Raw genomic sequence first — 21,501 nt, forward strand, 5'->3', positions numbered from 1 at the left:
GCGGAAGTCTCCAGTTTCCTGCCTGTACTCGGGTCCTGTTGAGCAGCCCGTGCGAGGCTGTCCTGGAGACCCCGCGCTGCCTGCACCTCTAACGTCTCGGGTGAGTTTGTTACAATGTAGCAATTTCTCTATTAATCCGAATAACCGTTACAAAGCCGCAATATCTGCCAACTGCGCACAAAACACAAACCGCATCGCTAACGCAATCGAAGCGCCACGCTGCCGCACCGCACCGTAAACACGTTCATTTTCCACCGAATTCCCAAGCATACCCCCCTCATCCAAGAGTATTCCAACATTAACTCATATTTTGCTTGCAATTAGCGATAGCTCGCTACGTAGTTGCGCTTAAACGTCCCCGGCAGGCGGCTCTTCTCGGTTCTGGCTGAACTGCGGTTCCGTTGTGCAGCTTCAGTGTTCAAATTGTGTCACTCGATGGTTTGTTTTGAATGTCAAAGGCTCAAGCTAGCTGTACGTCTCAATATTGTTGATAGCAGGTTAGCTCGCTAGGCTAATGCAACTCAACAGAGCTGCATCAAAAAATGACCAGAAATAGGGGTGAAAACTGGGTTTTAAAACCAAAAGTTTGGTTTCATTTGAGTTCTAAGCCAGGTGTGTTGCTGTCAAACGTTATGTGCTGGGAGAAATAATTAAAGATTGCTTGCAAAGCTGTTTAAAAACACCAGCTAGCATGTAGCAATCCGTTTGCAGTGTCTCCATTCAAATCCTGCGCACTGGGTTTGCTCTACCCGAGCAATGGCTCCGATCCGCTGCCTTCTCAGAGCGGCAACCGAGCTACCTTCATAGTATCGATGACCACTCTGCTTAAACACCGTGTGTATTTGTTGTGTTTGTGCTGCTGGAAGCTATGTGCACAGTTGTTACTTGTGATGAAGACAGTGAGAGCCCACACTCGGAAATCCTTCCAGGCGGTGCGAAAACCGCGCGTTTTCAGTTTGTTGTCGGCTGTTTGTCGGTGTTTAGCAAATCTAAGTTTTGTCTGAGTTCATCCTAACCGCATCAGTGTTTATTATTACTGAGCCTACATGTGAAAAGATGACGCGCTGCAAGTCATCGTGAAAATAGTGCAAAAGAGAAAACACTGCTCTTTATTTTAGGACCTCATTTATAACAACAACACGAATTTACTTGTTTAATAGTAAATTAAACAAAAATTTTAGGGAAGAATATGCAAAAATAACTGATAAAAATAACTTTTTCCTGTTGCAGGAAAGCTACAATAAATGATGTTTTCTATCTTGCTTTGAATAAGTTGTTAGTTTCTGTTTACCTCAGGTTTTTAGCTGGTTGTATCTACTGCTGAGGTGTTTTTAAACTAGCTTTTTGTTGCACTGTTCTTGGGAAAACAGAGTTAACAGCTTTCTGGCAACATTAGAGATGTAGAGATGACAAGTAATTTATTATTTTACAATTATGATCAATTTTCTTGCTTTTAGTCAAAACTGTAGCAGCAGCATTTTGCCTGATTTGTTTTTGTTTGTTTTTATCAAATTGACTCAGTTTCAGTAATCTAAAAACTGAAAATAAAGACATGCTTCTGTTTCCCTGCATTTTTTTTACTCTTTTTGTAATAATAGTCTTATGTGACTGTAAAAATTTTGAGACAGGTTTGTAGCTTGCTCTGTAATTTTTAGCCTCACCGGATCGCTACATCTCAAGATTTACGTTTTTGGGACTGAAAACAATGATTTTGGTCTTTTTCAGATTAAATCAGAAGAAATTATGACCCATACACTTTAAAAAGATGCTATAAACTCACTCAGTGATGGTAAGATACTGTGGTCATTAAATAAGACAGATAAATAAATCAGTGGGAGATAGATATTGAATAATATTGGCCCAAAAACTGGACTTTTATGAACAGTATGAATGTTCTGCAAAATTTCACCTTTAAAAGCTTTTTTAGACCTTAATTAGCTGGTTTGTGGAATTTTTATACAATCTTTAGGATAGTAAATAAAATATTTCTTATAAAGTGGAGATTTGTTGTGTCTTTGACCAAAGAAAATAATTCTTCTTTATTCAAACATATTTACTTAAAATATGTTTAAATGATTTCTCGATGATGACTTTATTTATCCACCTAAACGATCCTGTTCTTGGTTGTGATTGGAGGATTTCTGACGCAGCCGATACAACCTGCACAGGTCTTCAGTCAAACAGACATATAGGAGAACCTGCCCAGGAAAATCCTCTCACCTTCGGCGTATTTACAGTTAACCAAATGTGTGTATTTATGCTCACTTCTGTACTGCACAGCAACAGCTCAGTTATGCCATCCATTTCTTTATTATTGTGTTATTGGAACAACAGTTACTGGTGAGTAGTTGTCGGACTGGTGTGTGTTGCTCTATGATGGACCCTTTATGGGTTTATGGATGGATGTTATTGCGGTTTGGTTGTAAGAGGAAAAATTGTTCTGTTTACATTAAAATTGACACTGATCTCTACTTATTGCGAGCTTAAAAATAGTCATTTTGAATTCTTTATCCATAGTGCACATGCTTAAAGATTAACAAAATGTTTTAATTTGTACTGTTTTTTATTTTAATTAATTACTGTAGATGATTTTAATAATTACATACCTATTTCCAAATTGCCTTCTATGGACAACATTTTTGAAAAAGTCATCTGTATTCATTAATTGGCTTTTTAAAATAACAATTCAAATTTTCAATCTGAAAATGCACTTTTAAGGATTTGGAACGGCATTAGAGTGAGCTGAGCTGCTGTCCAGTTTTGGTTTTGTTGGACTTCTCAGATTCATCAATAAAACTCAAATGTTTTACAGTCTTAAATATTCTTTTGTTAACAGGCACTCAGTTATTTCATGGCTCTTCACACATACCTGACATGTTTTGACGATGTACTTCCGTGTTCATTACAGGTGTTAAAGCTGATGTTTGAAAACTGTCACTATTTTAAGTGACAGATTTTTCTCTGTTACTGTTGGCAGTAACTCCTAGTTTTATGGCGTCCCTCAGGGCTCCATTCTTGTCCCGCTGTTATTTTCCATTAAATTATTCGTAAATATCTCTTGTCACTTTTACACAGATGATTCTGAAACCTGTCTGAAAATATACTAAATTCATGTCTCTCTGGCTTCAAAGTCTGGATGTCTGATAACTTTTTATTGTTAATAACAAACCAGAAGTGTTATGTTTTGGTCAGAGACTCCAGTCCAGGAGGCTTGAGGTGGTTTATATTCTGATTTGAGCTTCTCGAAACACTTAATATCACTAGAACTGCCTTTTATTAAATTAGGAATACTGCCAAAATAAAATCGATGATCTCCCTCTCTAATTCTCATTCAAGCTTCATCTCTTGTCTTGCTTACTGTAATTCTGTATTTGCTGATATTCCTCGAAAAGCCCTCAGTTGACCCTGTAGGTGTGAACATATCAGTCCAACTCTTTGCACTGCTCACCTGTGATGCTCAGTGCTGGTTTTAAGATTTTAATGTTTCTTTTTGAATCAGTGAATTGCTTCGCCCCATCTCATGTTTCTGAGCTTCAGGCTCTTTACACTGTTGGATCATCAGACCAGTCATTACTCTCTGTGCCCAGAGGAAGATTGAAGACTGAGGGTTATCGAGCTTTTATGATCAAGGCGCCGCCTCTATGGAATCGACTGCCACTTAGCATCAGACGACCCTTTTCGATGTTTAAAACTCATTGCTTTAGTCGGCTTCTCATTCTCTGTGTGTTTATTTTATTTTTTGATTTCATGATGTAACGTAAAACACTTTGTAACTGTTTTAAAAGAAGCAAAACAAATACTAATTTTTATTACTATTGTAAATAATGTATTATACTAACAAGGACCGATTGCAGTTTTCTGGCTGATCACCAGTTTCTAAAAGCCTGGCCTGCTGAATACAATTTTTTTCCCCAAAAAGTTGCTAAATATAGTGATAAACTCCCTCTTGATAGTCCAGTATTTGGTTCGATTGGGGACCAAACTTGCAACATTTGCTACATTTTCAGCTGCTGCCGTTTGCTTTCACACTGCACTGTATCAAACGAACCCAACATTTTGAAAAACTTGTTCCCCTCCTGGCCTAAGGTGGCGCTGCACGAAGAACCACTGGAGGAAACGACACGAAAACCTCTGAAGAAGACACAAAATGTAAACAAAAATGGAGAATCATCAGATTTTAGCAGTTGTACCATTTCTGTTTTGTCTTTGGTAAAAGCTAATTTCTCCCGCCAGCGCCGGATATCACTTCTGATATTATCGCAACGTTCTCCAAAAACAAGCAGCTCTAATGGTCAGTTGACCTAAACCCACCAAAATTAGCTTCCTGTAACTATAAAGCTGTCAAAAATGTAAAAAAGGACAGGTGTCTGGTGTAATTATAGCCAGATTATAAACTTCTAATTTACTGCATTTAATAAGCTACTATTCTGTTGTTGTCCGTTATTACACTTTTGTGTTTTCTTTTTAAAACTGCAACAGTTGTCATGGATGATGAGGACGGCAGGTGCCTTCTAGATGTAATTTGGTGAGTTCTCGCTCTAATATCTCATAATAATAACAATATTAATCAAAATAATACTAGATAAGATCTCAGATGCGTCTTTATGCTTTTGTTTTTCGTCTACAGTGACCCAGAAGCTCTAAATGACTTTCTTCATGGATCTGAGACCCATGTAAGTACATGGAAACGGTTCATTCTGGATACAAAACAAGCCTTTTCTTTGATGAACTTGTTTATTTTTGGTGAATAATTTAGTAGTGAAGTGGTGTTCGACCACACGTTGCTGCTTTCGTTTACATCATTACGGTTGCTTCTTCACAAAATAAGAAAGGCTATTACTAACGCTTCCCGACTCTTCAGTTATTCCCCTCATTTTATTCCTCTGTCGCTTCTTTTCTGGTGCTTTTGGTTTTTCTGAACTCTCCTTTTTCCTCACCTTTCTCTATTTTTGATGGCTTGAATGTTTCATTCTGGAGTAGGCCTGGGTGATAGATCGATTTTATCGAGTAATCACATTTTTGGATTTTTGAAAATAAAATTTCTGGAAAAGCTTGGATTTTTTTTTTTACCAACTCACTTGTTGGGCTTCTGCCAACTTGTTTGACAAGTGTTTTTTTTTTTTTTACAGATTTTATTTATTTAAACTTTAAATTCAGGTACAAAACATTAGGACTAGTCTACGTTTGTTTGTTTTTAATCACGAGAATAAAGTCGTACAATGGTAAAGTAAAAAAAAAGATTATAAAGCCTTAAATTAGGATAATATTCATGTTGGGGTTATTTTAGGATAACTAACATGAAAAATAACAAAAACGTAAAAATTAAAGTAGTACTTAGGTACTGGTTCTTCAAATAAGGAAATATTTTATCTTTTAAGAACCAAATTATTATCAGTAGCAGGAGTTTGAAAAGATTCAAACGATTGAGAAAGAACGACTTGGACTAAGTTGATAACTATTCAAGCTTTTATCTCATTAAAACGACTATTTCTCGTAATTTTATGACTTTCTTCTGCTAATCTTAGGTCTTTATTCTCATAATAAAAAGAAAACTCGTATTCTGCCATACAACTCACAGAATGGATGACTGAAATAAAAGCTTTTTGTAACAACGTAGAAAAGAAATCAGATCTGGTGTGAAAGAAACGGAAGGTTTTATGTTGAATCCGTATCGCCCAGCCCTATCCTGGTGACTTTTTGTCTGTTGCTTTGGGAACCTTCGCTTTCTGTCTGTCTTACCCTTGGTGGATGTGTCTGTAGTTGGACACTGACGACCTTTTGGATGGTACGAGTGACCCCTCCAGCTCGTTCTTCTCTGCCACTGGGGTGAGTAAAATCCCCCGATCTTCTTCCTGCTCTCGTCTATCGGTCTCTGCAGCATGCCACTTCTGATCCCCTTTCCTTCCACTAACATGTGTGAGCTCCAGTTAGCTCAGGGTTTGTTTGGGTGCTTGAAATCCTTCGACTTAAATTAGGTGTTTGTTTTTTTTTAAGGTTTGGAAAGTCCTTGATTTCTGTATAAAGTCTTTAAAAGTGTTTGATATTCAAACTGCATAGTTTTGTAAAAGAGTCCAATCTAACATCTGATTAAAAAGCTTTATTGAAAGTTGAAACTGGATATTTTCATACTGCTAAAGCTAGATGGATATTTTTCTCACTGTTTGAAGTTAAATCAGATTAAACTTTTTTTTTAGGTCAGTTAGAATGACCAAAATTATTTCTACTTGTGTAAACATTTTTTTAGAGATTTGTTTTTTCTTTCTTTGTATTTTGTGTTTAAGCATTTATTTTGAGCAGGAAGTTAATTTACCTTAAAACGATTTGTTTGGATTGTTGGTGTCAGTTTGATGTTTTGTTTTGTGTTGCTATCTCGATCACCTGGTTTCACTTCGTTTCTTCTTCTGCTGTTCCAAAGGGCCATGTTTCAGAGGTCCAGCCCGCGGTCCAGCTGCCAGTCAGCGAGTCGGCCGGCCTCCCCAGGGTCAGCGTGGACCTGGACTTCCTGGAGGACGATGACATCCTGGGCGGCTCGCCGGGTGGAGACGGCGACAGCAATGGCATCGGAACGAACCACGAGCCGTGCGACATCCTGCAGCAGAGCCTGGCGGAGGCCAACATCACTGAGCAGAGTCTGCAGGAAGCCGGGTCTGAGCTGGACCTGGTGTCCTTCGGGATCCCGGGCCTCACCCAGGTGGTCCAGACCCTGCCTGATGCTGGAAGTGCCGCCGCCGTCGGGGTAGGCATCGGCGTCGGCGGGGCAGCGACCATCTTCCCCGGGTCGGCGCAGAGCGCAGCGGGTAACCCTGGCAACGCCACGGCCGACATGCTGGGGTCGGTTCTGGCCCAGCAGGGGCTCCAGCTGCAGCCGCAGGTGATGAACAAAACCATCAGCGTCCAGCCGTTCATGCAGCCGGTCGGCCTCGGCAACGTGACGCTTCAGCCCATTTCCAGCCTCCAGGCCCTTTCCAACGGGAGCCAGTCGGGACCGTTGGGTATCGGACAGATTCAGGTTGTGGGCCAGCCGACGGTCATGACCATCAACCAGTCGGGGCAGCAGATCCTGGCCAAAGCTATGGGCGGGTACCAGGAGGTGTCCACTGCCGGCTCTCAGGCCGGCCTGGGCCTGATCCAGGGTAACAAAGCCGCGGTCGGCGCTCCAGCTATAAACGGACCGGCTGTTTCTGTCAGCAGCACGAGCAGCATGAGCGCCGCCACCATGAGCGCCCCCGCGGGTCTCGTGGGCTTCGGAGGAGGAGTGGCGCCGCCGACACAAACTCAAGCCCAGATCATGCAGAACGTGATCATCCAGCGCACGCCGACACCCATTCAGCCCAAACCGCCACAGGGGGGCGCCATCCAGCCGAAAGTCTTCAAACCGCAGCAGCAGCAGCCGCCGCCGCCGCAGGCAGCACCCCAGGCTCAGCAGAACGACGCGCACAAGGCGCTGGGGCTGCAGCAGCTTCCGGTTTCTGCTGCCCAGAACGTCACCTTCCTGGCGGGAAAGCCCGGTTCTAACGTCGTCCTGAGCACCCAGGCCGCCACTCAGGGCCCGCAGTTCCAGCAGGCCCTGTTCAAGCAGCAAGCGGCGCCGCCTTCTGGGAAGCCCCTCAGCGTGCATCTGTTGAACCAGCAGGGCAGCATCGTCATCCCGTCCCAGACGGTCCTGCAGAGCCAGAACCACCAGTTCCTGCTGCCCCAGCTGCAGGCCGGAGGCCAGATCCTGACCCAACACCCGGGCGGCCACATCATCACGAGCCAGGGCCCCGGCGGACAGCTCATCGCCAACCAGATCCTAACCGCCAACCAGAACATCAATCTGAGTCAGGTGTTGACGTCGCAGGGCCACCCTGGCGCCGCCCACATCCTGTCCGGACCCATTCAGCTGCAGCCCGGTCAGATGGGCACGCCGACACTTTTCCAGATGCCGGTCGCCTCTTTGGCTCAGAGTCAAAGCCAGACGCAGACGCCGGCCGCCTCGGGCCACACCCAGACGGTGATCCAGGGCCTCCAGAACCCCTTGGCCATGGTGGGTCAGGTGGAGGGGCTGAGCCCGGCCATCAGTCTGCAGACCACCCTGCAGGCCCAGCCGGGCGCCGTGCCCAGCGCCGCAGGAGGCCAGACCGCGGAGGCTGCTGTTACCGTGCTGGGAGGCTCCGCAGACCCGGCGCCGCAGCTTTTATCGCAGTCGTCGATCCTCGCCGTGCAGCCTGCTTCGTCTGCCGCCGCCGCTTCTTCCTCTCCGTCCATGTCTGTCTCAACGTCGTCCTCCGTGACGGCGGTGGGGCTGGTCTCCCCGCAGGCTCAGAGCAGCCCAGGGAGGCTGCTGTTCACCAACCAGGGCTCCAGCATGATCCTGAGCCAGGAGTCGCTGCAGATGTTCCTCCAGCAGGTCAGCGCTCCGCCCGTCTGCTTTTCTTCTTAACATTGTCTTTAAAGGCGACCTATTATGCAAAATTAACTTTTTGCACTTTTTTTTGTTCTGGGTTTCTACTGCTTCCAAAAACAACTCTCAGCTGTTTTTTTTAGTAATAAGTTAAAGTTTTTTGAGTCTGGAAAATGAGCTGTTTCAAAAACATCCTGAAGGTTGAGTCACAGTCTACAGGCCCCGCAGCGTTACCCAGAGTTTGGCAGTAACTAGTTACATTTACTTTAGTAACTTGTTAGAATAAAATTACATTTAGGAGAATTTTTACTACGCTGTTCTTTTTACTTTTACTTGAGTAATTTATTATGAAGTATCTCTACTCTTACTTGAGTTGTTGACTTACCATCCAGAAACCACTTGCTGCATTCTTGTTTGCTGTGCAGGAGGCTCTACTTCTGCTTTTCAAAGATGTACAGTTATATAATTGTTTGCAACCATTTTTACGTGAGAGTGTAAACGCTGCAAAATCACAAAATCTTACGAAGTATTTCTGGTCTCTTTTCTAGTGCAAATAAACTTATTACACTTGAAATAAGACAAAACCAACCTGGAAGAAAACTTACAGCAAGATATAGGAGCGTGTTTTAAGTCAATAATCCCTTAATATAGATGAAGTTCTAGTTCCACTGGCAGATTAAAAATGTTTTCTTAGAGGTGAGTTTATCTACCAATTGAAATAGTACTTTTTTATTAATATTAAGGAATTTTGACTTGAAACAAGCTCCAATAGCTTGTTGAAAAGTCACTTGTAAGTTTGTTTTTCTTATGTCAAGTCTACTAAGATATTTGCACTAGAAGTTAGACAAAACTTTGTGTTTTTTGCAGTGTAACCAGCAGCATCTAATTTGGATTTAAAGTGACAAGAAGCCCTAAAACAGCTCAAAATACACAGAACTCATCCCATCTAAGAATGATTTTGTGCAAAAAGGAAAATGTAATGAACATGCTTTATATATTTATATATCCTAAGTATAATAGGTCACCTTTAAAAAAAAAAAAAGAAAAGTAACATGCACGAGTGTTAAATTGGTGTGATCTCTTTGGTTTAGTATTTTGCCGCTCATTCTCCTTCCCTCCCTCCTCCCTCCCCCTTATCCTGAAATGGTAATTGTATCAGGAGCAGCGCCACCAAACAGAGAATGAGTCAACCCAATCAGTGGGCGTCCCAGCGTCTGTAATCGTCAGCAGCAACAGCATCACTACTGCGGCCCCTGCTGTCCATGACAGCCAGTTAACTGACTCCTGGCTGGGTCAGAGCCACAGCCCTTCCCCCGGCCCCTCCCACATGACAGCAGTGGTAAAGGTAGAACTGCCCCTTTATGTTGAGCCCCACCCCCACTTGCTGCTGCCGCTGCTGCCACAGTATTAGGTTTTTCCTACCTTTTTCCCCCTGTCACAACCTCTCCTGCTTCCACTGCTCTCGCCAGCGCTGTTTTTAACTCCTGGGTGAAAGAAGCCAGCCCTTCGCTTGCAGCATCTGTGCTTTTCCACACTTTGCTTCATTTTAGTAGCAGCATGATCGTCCCTGCTGTCCGTTCCTGTTTTATTACTCAGTAGAGATGCACCGATCAGAGATTTTGAAGTTGATCTCCAGTCTCCAGAAGTTTTAGTAATCAATTATTCTGATGATTATTTGGATAAAAATTAATCAGATTCTTCTGGGATCCCCAAAGCTGAGCTGCAGAGTTTTGCTGGGAAGAAAGAAGAAATTATTTCAAATAAACTAGAACAGTAAATGGATGGAAGCTTGCTCTGCCAATTAAAAATATTTCAGCTTTTGCAGTTTTGTAGGTTGTATTAAAAAATATTGGCTTGAATAAATAAAAAAATTATGAGGTTGAAACATGACTAAAATCGGAACGTGAAAGTTTTTCTGACGGTTAATCGGATAAAAAATTGGCACATTATCCGAGTTTTCATTTATCATCTTAAGCCTTTTAATACAATATTATAAATATATTTATAATATTATAATATGCAAATAAACAATTAAATTCCTTTTTAAAACAATAAATCAATATACTGGTCTGTTGATTATTCTTTGGTTTAACTGTAATAATTACGAGAAAAAGGTGCTTAATTGGAGATTATTTTTAAAGGATTTGAACCAGGTGAATTTGAAACAGAACAGATGTACAGAAAATTTTTCTATAATCTGAAATGCAATTTTTTGTACAGTTTTGGCTTAATTCCTGCTCTGTGTTCTTTCTGTAAATGGGTTCAACAATTAATCTTAACAATTAATCGATTACCAAATCAGCCAGTAGCCTCTGTCTCTTTAAGAAGCTCCTGTTCTTTCTCTCCTCATTACGCCGTTTGGAAACGTTTTTGGAACGTTTGACTGAAATGTGGTTTGTGTGATGAGCTCAGTTCCACCAGGCGTTTGCTAATTGCTGCTGCCGCTAGTCTGGAGGAGCGGCTCGGCTACGGACTGCTGCTCTAAGCTTTGTGTAAATAATCTGCTGAAGGAGATTCAAGGATTCCTAAAACATTATTTAAAGAATCAATAACAATAGAAAAACACTCCAGGGATGTTTTTTTATGAAATAACATGAATAAATACCAGGTTAGAGCTAATTAAGCTAAAAAAATCGGCACCAGCCGATTTCATGGTGCATCTCAATTACTTTATGGCTCTTTCATGCAAACAGTTTGGCTGACAGTGAAGATTCCTTTTCATTTTTTTTTGTTTTTATTAATACTCTAATTTTAAAATGTGCATTTCTCAACTACATGCAGATGTGCTTGTTCAAAAATATTTTAAATTTTCCAAGAGCAGCTTCTTCACCTCTCTAATCCCTCTGTAGGATTTCATCTGGCTCACTGCTGATGAATCAGGCGTCTGCGCTCTGTTTTGCATGCTTTGTTACACTGTCTCTCCTGATTTAAACCCCCCACGTTGACCAGTAGCGCCTCCCAAACCCAAATGATTTGGTCCGCCGACCCGTGACCTCACGACCTTCAGATCACCTTCTAATTCACCATCACAGTCCCACAGATCTCGCTTCTGTCAACAGGTTTTCCTTTTGGTTCACTGAGCAGTCATTCCTCCCCTTTATGTGTTTATTGCCCTCAAACGCAGGAAAAGAGAAATCTGTGTGCTTTAATTGTTTGTAGATACAGAAGGCTAACAGTCCGCTTTCGTGTTGTTTGTTCTCGCTTGACTGATGTTTGTGCAACCGGGGGCTGGGCGACATTTACATTTCAATTTATAATTCATTTAACTTGTATTTAGCCTACAGCTGGGTGATATTAATAAAAAAAATGTATTTTTTCATACCTGATCTGATTTTTGTGACGGCTTGGTAAAGAAAGGAGCACATTTCTGGCAAAAAACTAAGAGAATAATCTCTGACATTTTCCAGAAAAAAACAACAACGGAAATTTTTGAGCTTCAAAAGTCAAACATTTTCAACCTTTGGAAGTTTTCTAGTTTTTCCGGAAAATTTCGGAGATTAATCCCACAGTTTTTTATTTTTCTCCTCCTTTTTTTCTTTTTTTTTGTTGTTGCGAATTTTCACCTTCTGGAGCTCAAAGGTTTCTTGATTTTTTTTTCTAGAAAATTTCCAAAATGAATCCTAAAGTTTTGACATTTTTCTACTTGCAAATTTGTGAGTTTTGGAGCTCAGACATTTCCTTGTTTTTCCAGAGAATTTCTGAGTTTATTCAACAATTTTTTAAATGGAAATTTAGATTTCTGGTTTTAGCAAAAATCTAAATTTCTGCTAAACATTTTTTAAATTTTTTTAAATGTATTTTTTGTTTGATTTCTTTTATAAAACAGACATTACAAATGACAGAAAATATTTTTAAAAAGTGGCCTTTATTTCCATCAGCCCTTCTGTTGTCTGTACGAATCAGGGCCGTGTGGTTCTGGATTGGAGTTATAGAATATTGTATCAGACGTATTATCTACTAATGGTAATCTATCGCGATGTATAGTCATTAATTTATTGTCCAGCCCTACATTCTTGTAATAATGAAAATAATCACAACCTAGCCATTATATTCTGTCATATTTGAACTCAAAATCCAAATATATATAGAACTGGAAAACTTATTTGTCAGTTTATTGCCCAGCCCTAATTTAGCTTATTTTTTTACCCTTAAATGAAATATAAAAGCTATGTTTCACATCAGTTTGTGATGAAATCTTGTCGCCCAGCCCTGGTGTTGGATTCTATCGTTAAAACCATGTGGATGTTTTTCCGTTTTGTTCCTTTTCTTGTTGGTTTAGAGGTTTAGACCCTGATTTGTTTTTGTGCTGCGACGTTGTGTGCTCCCTCCAGGTTCCCTCTGGTGGAGCTCAGCAGGCTCTGAAGATCCAGGGCATATCCTCCTCGCCGGCATTAACCTCCCACGCCACGACGCCACCGGTGGCGGAAAGCCCGCAGCCTTCCCAGTCTCCCCTGACTCTGAGCCAGCAGATCCAGTCACCTCACCACCAACAGCCGCCGCAGTCGCGCCCTTCCTCTCAGCCTCAGCCGCAGACTCCCTCGCGCTCCTGCACGCCGTCATCCCACACTCAGCTCTTCATCGTCCACAACCAGATCGCAGAATCTCCCAAACCCGCTGCCTCCGCACAGGCTCAGCTGCAGCAGACACCGCCCCAGCAGGTGCACATTCAGGTCCAGCACCAACCTCAGCCTCGACCGGCCTCGCAGCCCACGCCCTACCAGCAGGAAATGCCTCCCATGTCGCAGTCGCCCAAGCCTCTTCCTGCTGCTGCTGCTGCTGCTGCTCCACCTGCGCAGCACCAGTTCGCTGCGCCCCCTGTTAGCGCTCCAGCCGTAGTGAAAGCCCAAGTTCCCCTCCAGGGCCTCACAGCCGGGCAGCAGCATCACCTGCAGTTAGTTGGAGCACAAATCCAGACTCTGTCCTCCATCACTCAGCCCTCGCCTCAGCATAAACAGCTGCTGGAGAAGCTGCAACAGGTATTGCTTCTGTTTTTACTGCAAAGAAATAGTAATGTTTTGTTTTTTTTCCCCATTTGTGCTAATATGGGTTGAACAGGAGTTTTCTACACACTTAAAAAGACTTAAAATTACATTTTTACAGGCAGGTTTTTTATCTTAAATGTAAAATGTATTTTTTATTTTTTTCCTAGGGATGCACCGATCCATTTGTTTCTCTTCCAGTACCGATATCTGAGGTTTAGTATCAGCAGATACCGATCAGATAGAGAAAAGCTGTGCTGAATTAACTTAAAATGTGTCTTTTTTTTATACACAGTTATGCCTGTCGCAATAAGCAATAAAAAATTATGTATGTTTTGTTTATTCATTTGGATATTTACAGATATTTCCAGTATTAAATGTTCATTGGAATTTAAAGTTCATTGATCTTTGAGAATGGCTTCCTGCATCATTATCACAATTATATTACATGAAATTGATCTCAAAACAACAATATTATCGTTTATCGCAATAATTTCTGGGAAAATTAATTGTCCAGTAAAATTTGTTATCTTGACAAAATGATAAATTATCACATTGTCGTGGTAACATGATAATTTACTATTTATAAATGTATAAATATAAACATTTATAGATTTGTAACTCATAAACATGGTGAATTACAAATTTATTTGATAGCTCTGCTGCAGTACAGCTCACTTAAATACACGAGCAGCTTCACTGTTTGCTGAAAAACTCCTATAAACAACCTTTATATGTTCAGTTAGGAGTAAAAAAGCCGATTTAAAATAAATGAGAAGAAACTGAAACTGATAAAAAAAAAGATAGGTTAACTACTCTGTTGAAGGTAATTAACCATTTTCACTGTTTGAAATGGTTCAGAAAGCGAAATTAGGAATTTAAATATAATGTAAAATAAATAATAAAGCATAGAATTTAATTGAATAGATCTGCTGTTATAGATCACACATATTGTCACCCATGTCCAATCTAGAATTTTTTTCAATATCAAGATCAATACAGATATTAATAATGGATTGGTGCATCTCTGGTTTTTTATCCAGTTTTGATTTTGACATAATCAGAGTGTCGACTTTTCAAAAAATAGCTTTGCTTTTGGAGGATACAGACTCACTTTAACACCCAAATGAAAAATTGTCAAATGTGCTATTTATAACAAATAAAACACTGGTTTATCAGCCATCTTGGAAAGCTTGGAATTACTTGCATTGACAGAAATTTTGGCCTCTTGGAAAATAAATTACACTGTAAAAGATGAAAATGGTTCCACAATCCTGTGTCAAAATTGTAACTTATTGTTTTTTTCTCAGGTCAAGCAGAACATCATGCTACAAGCAAAGGCTCAGCCTCAAGCCACGAGTCAGTTTAATTTGCAGCAAGACGTGCCTGTTGACAAGGTGGTGATGACATCATCAGCGAGCGCCGACGCACCTGCTCAGCTCCCCACGATGCTGCAGCCGACCTCGGTGCTCGTCAAAACCACCGCCACAGGTAGCGCATTAAAAACCCACAGTGACGCGATTCTGCCATGGCGCACCAGGGAAAAAGGGAAAAGGAAGAATACATTCTTCATAAAAACTCACAAATTTTGAGATTAATCTAAGAAATTTTCTAAATAAAAGAAAAAAAGGAAACAAGGAAATTTCTGAGTTTAAAATCTGCGATAATTTTTTTTTTTAACAATATCAGAAATTTTCTAGAAAAACAAGGAGGTTTAATTGTGGGATTAATCAGAAATTTTCAAGAAGAAAAAAATCAATTTTCTGAATTAGAAAATTTGCTAGGACAGATCTTCAAAATATTAGATTATCTGACAACATTTTTAGGAAAAAAACATTGAAATTTTCTGAAAAATTTTTACTTGAAAATTTCACCTACAAATTTCTGAGATTAATCTCAAAATTTGAGTCTTTCTAGAAAATGTTTGACCTTTTCGTTTTTCCTTGTTTTGTTTTTTTCTATAAAATTTCTGAGATTTTTCCTTGCAGATTTTTGACTTTTCATACTCAGCAATTTCTGTTTCTTCCAGAACATTTTGTTATGTTAATCTGAAAATCTCTGAGATTTTCACAGTTTTTTTTTTACTTTTAGAGTTCACAACTGTCCTCGCTTGTTCTTGTGTTTCCTCTACATCGGTCACACCGGTGCGATTTGCTTTTAATCATTGTTTTTGTGTTTTTTATAGGATCAAGTGACCTACAGGTATTCTCAGGAGCCCAAGGGCAAGCTGCAGCAGCAATGGTGAATCAGACGGTCACTCCTGCCAGCCTTACCCAGCCTACACAGGTGGGTCGATCTGTTTCCTGATGTGGTTTTCCTCCAGGTGCATGGTGAGCGTTTGATATGAAGCGTTTCTTTCTGAATTGGTGCTCAGGTTCAGCCAAAGCCAGGAGTGATCAGCTCGGTGGGGGGGATGACTCTGGGAAAAGCAGCGATGAAGATCCAGGTGTTGGGGCCCGCTCTGACTCAGATGCCGGTTCCACAGCTGCAGCCTCCTCTGCAGACTCAGGTAGGAGCAGCAAACTGTGCAACATGGAGGCGGGCGAGATGTGGACGGAAAATATTTATGTTGCTTATCCTGCTCTCTAAAAGTTGATCTGTCTGTCCATCCTTCCTCTTCCTTTTAGTTCATCTGTCATTTTACCCCTCCATCGTTTATTTATTCTTCCATCCACCCAGAGTTGATCTGTGCTTTCAATCTTTGTTCATTCTACATATCATTTATTCTATCAATTATTTTGATGATTAATCTGATAAAAATGTTTACATTCTGCAGATTTTTTATTAAAACATTGTTGAGAAAAGTCGAGCTCAGCCCACTTCCTCACTTCCCCAACAACATTTAAGCCTCTGTCATACAATATTAGAAATACATAAAAATAAATAATTAAATCACTTTTTTAAATAAAGAATAAACATTTTATTCTCTAAAATACAGTAACACAACATCTTTAGTGAACACTTGATCAATTGTAGCAAAGGATGCATCTGCAGCTAAACAAATACTTCTAACATCAACATGTGCTTCATTTAATTACTGTCCTTTTGGAGTCTGTATACTCCAGTTATCAATTATTGATTTCAAAATTCTTTGACAATTATTTTATTATTCTGACTAATCATTTCAGCCCTAATTCATAGTTCAAAGATTGGTTAAGAAATTAAAATCTGGTAAATGAAACGTGGAAAAGCCAGCAAAAGGCTTTTAGTGGAGCTTTCTGTGACTGATATTTGTTGTTCAAAGTGAATTTTCTAAACGTTTCCCTCTTTGCCTTTCAGCTCACATCACAGACGCCACCAGTAAAAATGCCTTTAAGCACCGAGCCCAGTAAAGAAGCCAGGTTTGCTGCTTCTGCTTCCTTCAGGCCAGAGTTGAACCGTTTTGTTGTTGGCATATTTCTGACCACTTCCTGTAAACTCTGCAGGATGCTGGAGCAGCTAAGAAAACATCAGGGTTCAGTGCTTCACCCCAACTACAGCGCTCCTTTCCTCTCGTTTGACGACACTCTGAACAGACTGCTGCCTTACCATCTCTACCAGGGAACTGCCAACTCCTCTCAAGACTATCAGAGAGGTAAAAACCCGAGTAAAATCCTGGATCTGCTGCCTTCTGCACCCTTCACAGTCCTCACGTTTTGCTTCTTTTGGACACAGTGGATGATGAGTTTGAGAGAGTCTCCTGCCAGCTGCTGAAGCGAACCCAGGCCATGCTGGATAAATATCGGTACCTGCTCTTCACGGAGTCAAAAGTAAGTTTATAACCCAGCGATCTCCGTGTCCGAGTCACTTCTTGTTGTGTTGGATTGATTTTGAATCAACTGCTTTTGGCCTTTGAACCTGAGCAGAGACTGGGCCCGTCGGCAGAGATGGTGATGATCGACCGGATGTTCATCCAGGAGGAAAAGGTCGCACTGAACCAGGACAGGATTCTGGCCAAGGAGAGACCGGGTCGGTGGTTTTTAATGTCCAAACGAACAAAAACAATAAAACTGCAACGTGGGAAAATGTTTGGAGAAACAGAATTATTACTTGTAGAAATATTTTCTCCTGATCTGGATGGAAATGGAGAAACTTTCAAATTGTCATCCATTGTCACACGTTGGTCCGTGTGTGTGTTACATTTCCAGCTGCTGTGATTCACTTTCACCCTGCGGTTGTCAAAAGAACTAAAACCTGTTCCCATTTTCAAGTAAAATAAACATAATGATGCATGAGCACATCCTCAAAGATCCATGAGCTTTAAATTATAACAAACATTTAACACTGGAACTGGAAGACATGTTAAATATCCAAAATAAACAAACAAAACAACAGAAACACCAAATAAAATTAATTATAAAGTCTCTGCAAAGAAAAATTGTCCTTCAAAAAATGGGCTGGTTGAGGCCAAAACACCAAACTGAAAACTTTTGTCATCCAGCTTTTGGTAGAAAAAAAGAAAAAACATAAAATATGAAAATGGAAATTATTGAGCTTGTTTTAATTGAGGTGAATTAATTTATTGCTTTTTGCAATAGGACTGGTCGCACAAAACCTTTTATATTTATCAGTAATGTAAATATTTTTATTTCCTTGCAGAGGAGTTTGCAGCGACTGTGCGGATGCTGGAGAGCGGCGTTCCATCCCAGCCAAAACCAGCGCCTCCAGATCTGCCATCAGCGAGTCCGGCGGCCTCCACCGCTGCTCCTGCTCTGATACCATCTCCCGCTCCTCTCCTCAAGGTCGCACCGACTCCTCCTCCTGCTCCAGCTGCTCCTGCGTCTCCCACGCCTCCTCCCGCCCCCACCCCTCCATCCTGCTCCCCCTTCCCTCCCACCAAGCTGGTCATAAAGCACGCCGGCGGCGGCGCCTCCGTCTCCTGGTCCAGCAGCTGTCCTCCGGCGGTGCCGCCGGCCAAGCCGGTCGCTCCGGCGGCGTCGTCGTCATCATCGCTAAATTCCCAGTCGGTGGCGGATGATGACGATGCTCTTCCACAGCGAACCAGCAAGCCGCCCATCAAGACATACGAGGCGCGCAGCCGGATAGGCCTGAAGCTAAAGATCAAGCAGGACCAGACCGGGTTCAGCAAGGTGGTCCACAACACCGCCCTGGATCCCGTCCACGCCCCCCAACCTCGCTCCACCCCGGAGCCGCCGCCGGAGCCCGCAAAGACCCAGCACCTAGCCACGCCCCCCAACACCGTCATCAGGACTCAGTCCCCGACGGCGTCGGTCACGCCCGCTCAGAGCAACCTCAGAAACGCTCCTCCGTCGTCATCGACAACGACAACGCAGATGAACGGCTCGTTGGACCACCACCCGGTCAAACACAACCTGGCGTCGTCGCAAACCACCTGCCGCCTGCCGCTCAGAAAGACCTACAGGGAGAACATCAGTCCCCGGGTCCGGCCTGGCGTCCCCGGCGGGCTGGACGAAAGCTTTTCCTACCCCATCACCACGCCATCGCCACCGCGGCACGAGGCATCCACCCCGCCATCGGAACGGACCGTCATAGCGAGCGTGCGGGTGGAGAAGCGAGACAGGGAGGCGGACCCGAGTCTCGAAGGCGGACGCTTGGGGAACACGATGGACAAAATGAACGAGGTGTTCAACCGGAGCGTGAAGACGCCGACCCACCACCATCTTTCTCTGCTGCTGGACCGCGAGGCGGCGAAGGAGAGGGAGGACGAGCACATGGACCAAGACGCTGACAAATTCAAACGGTTCAGCGGGAAAAACAAACACAGGACTGGCGGGACGTTCAGAATGGACCAGCACGCACCCGGACCGCCATCCCCGGAGTCGTCGTTCGCCCGAGACTCTCTGCTTCCCGCCAAACGCTGCAAGTCGGACTCGCCCGACATGGACAACGCCAGCTTCTCCAGCGGCAGCCCGCCAGACGACTCGCTCAACGAGCATCTGCAGTGCGCCATCGACAGCATCCTCAACCTGCAGCAGGAGCCCGCCGTGCGCGGACACCACGTCCGGGCCGGCGCCGGCGGCAGGACGCACCAACACCAAAGTCAGCGCCTGGGAGACTCGGCGGTCTCCACACACAGAGCTCCGCCCCCGACGGCGCCGTCCGCTCCGTCGTCGTCCTCGCTGGGCCCTCAGGTCGGTGGGCGGGGCCACAACGGCAGCCTGGTCCCCCAGACTCAGAGCAGATAACAGGCCCTCAACCCCAGGCTGGACTGACCGGGGTGACGCTGCAAAAGGGGAAAGACAGGGGGCGCTGCACTGCAGAAAACACTCATTCTGACCACTTTTAGTCTGGTTTCTGCTACAGTTCACTTTAAATAAGATAAAACTAACTCACAAGTAACTCTTCAGCAAATACTGGAGCTTGTTTTAGGTCAACAGTTCTTGAATATTGATATAAAAGGTTTTACAGGCAAATTATTTAACTTAAAATAAAAAAAAATTTCCAATGTTACAATTAATTAATCTGCCAGTGGAACTAGAATATTAAGAAATTATTGACTTAAAATAATCTAAAAAGTTACTTATAAATTAGCTTTGTCTTATTTCAACTAAGCTGAGATATTTCTACTAGAAACTAGACAAAAATACGTGGTAAGATTTTGTGTTTTTGCAGAGTGACAACAGTTACTCTCCTAAGCTGTGTTGACTTTGTTCACTGTAAAAACACAAACTCTGACCAAATATTTTTTATCTAGTTTTAGTCAAATATCTTGGCGTGCTTGAAATAAGACAAAATTTACAAGTAACTTTTCAACAAAACATAGGAACTTGTTTTAAGCCAATAATTCCTTAATATAAATGAAAATGTTATAGTTAAACTGGCAATTTTTTCATTTATAATAAAGAAAAAAATGTCTTGTTATAAGTGAAGTAATCTGCCAATTAATTTTATTTAATCAATATTAAGAAATTATTTACTAAAACATGGTTCTATGTTTGGCTGAAAAGTTATTTTGAAGTTAGTTTTGTCTTGAATTATTCCAAATAAATGAAGATCTTGGCAGATTGTTTCATTTATATCATGGGGAAAATATAAGTGAAGAAATCTAGATGTTTTATTGGCTTAGAACAACCTCCTATGTCTTACTGAAAAGTTACTTTGTCTCATTTAAAGTGCAAGATATTTGCAGTAGAAACTAGACCAAAACTATATGGTAAGATTTTGTGTTTTTGCAGTGTTTGTCCATTTGAATTGTCCAGACATTTCTTATTTTTAGCCCAATTTATGGATTAAATGTGGCGAAAGCAAAACGGTAAACCACAGACCTTTATCACGCCTGCTTTTGTATGTTTCTTTTTTCCCTCTTCTTCATGTTTACATTCCTCTAACTTGTCCCCAGGAGGAGACTCTGTCCACTCGTCTGGTTGAAACGGCATCCTGCCGAACATCACAGAAAAATAAACTGGCGGGGGGCCTTAACGCGTTCCCTGTACCTTACACATTTGACTCTTTATCACAAATGCAAATGACACACTTTAACTGCAGGCCACAGCTGTATCCCTGTAGTTACCTTGGTTACAAAACGAGGAAATGATTTCAGAAACTTTTTGTTTTGGTTGCTCTCTAATGCTGTAACACCAAGATGTCAGAATGTAAATTAACTCTGTTCTTTTCCGCGCCTAACGACAGATTTCACCAGGTTTCTGTTTGTCTACGGCTCATGAAGTTAAAGCATTATGCATTTCCGTCAGCAGGGGGCAGACTAGTTCTGACTTTCCTCATTCTTTCAGCTTTCTTCAGCTCTGTTCCTGTTTTTAGTTTTATTTTTATTTCGAGGCCTGGTGGACAATTCAAAAACAAACACAGCACAAAAACATTTAAATGGAAAAAAATGGAACAATAATAATGTACAAAAAACAACCCGGAAGAGAATTTGAAGTATAGTATTACAGATTAATTTTTGTATTGTATTTATTGTGTATAATGACACTTTTTAAAAAGAAATGTACATTTAGTAAAACTGTAAATTAAACCTCGCTTCTTTTATGAATCTTTTTGTGTTCCTGGTGATCTGTGGAGTCGTGTAAACCAGGTAATCCAAAAATATATAGCTAAGGCTAATTTTAGCAACTCTTATGTGCATTGTTTTATTTTCTTAAATAATTCAACTTGAGTTTCATTATTTTATTGTAAAAAATTACTTTAGCCAACTTTACTTTGCAGAATTGTTTCGAATAG

At 41.8% G+C, this 21,501-nt stretch overlaps 1 protein-coding gene across 3 annotated transcripts; it reads left to right on the forward strand.

Annotated features, from left to right (window-relative positions):
• bicra (BRD4 interacting chromatin remodeling complex associated protein) lies at positions 1–21,313 on the forward strand. Of its 3 annotated transcripts, none has more exons than XM_014985643.2 (14): positions 1–100; positions 4,480–4,525; positions 4,628–4,673; positions 6,416–8,389; positions 9,543–9,728; positions 12,715–13,359; positions 14,673–14,853; positions 15,548–15,648; positions 15,737–15,871; positions 16,642–16,703; positions 16,788–16,936; positions 17,017–17,111; positions 17,205–17,310; positions 17,941–21,313. In XM_014985643.2, exons 2-14 carry the CDS (start codon positions 4,485–4,487, stop codon positions 19,506–19,508), a joined length of 5,289 nt encoding a protein of 1,762 aa, XP_014841129.2. In that variant the 5' UTR covers positions 1–100; positions 4,480–4,484; the 3' UTR covers positions 19,509–21,313. The 3 variants fall into 3 exon arrangements, with proteins under 3 accessions (XP_014841129.2, XP_087867768.1, XP_087867769.1); XM_088011642.1 differs by having other exon boundaries at positions 2–100; positions 17,208–17,310; XM_088011643.1 differs by lacking the exon at positions 9,543–9,728 and having other exon boundaries at positions 3–100.
• Positions 21,314–21,501: the final 188 nt, after the last annotated feature.

Source organism: Poecilia mexicana, unplaced genomic scaffold (genome assembly GCF_051168715.1).
Source record: "Poecilia mexicana isolate PSO_F unplaced genomic scaffold, ASM5116871v1 scaffold_13, whole genome shotgun sequence".
In the NCBI taxonomy this organism is placed as follows: Eukaryota; Metazoa; Chordata; class Actinopteri; order Cyprinodontiformes; family Poeciliidae; genus Poecilia; species Poecilia mexicana.

Bases quoted from the DNA above. Each gene is read 5' to 3' on its own strand.
- bicra (XM_014985643.2), top strand. From the start codon at position 4,485: ATGGATGATGAGGACGGCAGGTGCCTTCTAGATGTAATTTG. The intron at 14,854-15,547 runs GTAGCGCATTAA...TGTTTTTTATAG, and splicing joins CGTCAAAACCACCGCCACAG to GATCAAGTGACCTACAGGTA. The intron at 17,311-17,940 runs GTCGGTGGTTTT...ATTTCCTTGCAG, and splicing joins TCTGGCCAAGGAGAGACCGG to AGGAGTTTGCAGCGACTGTG.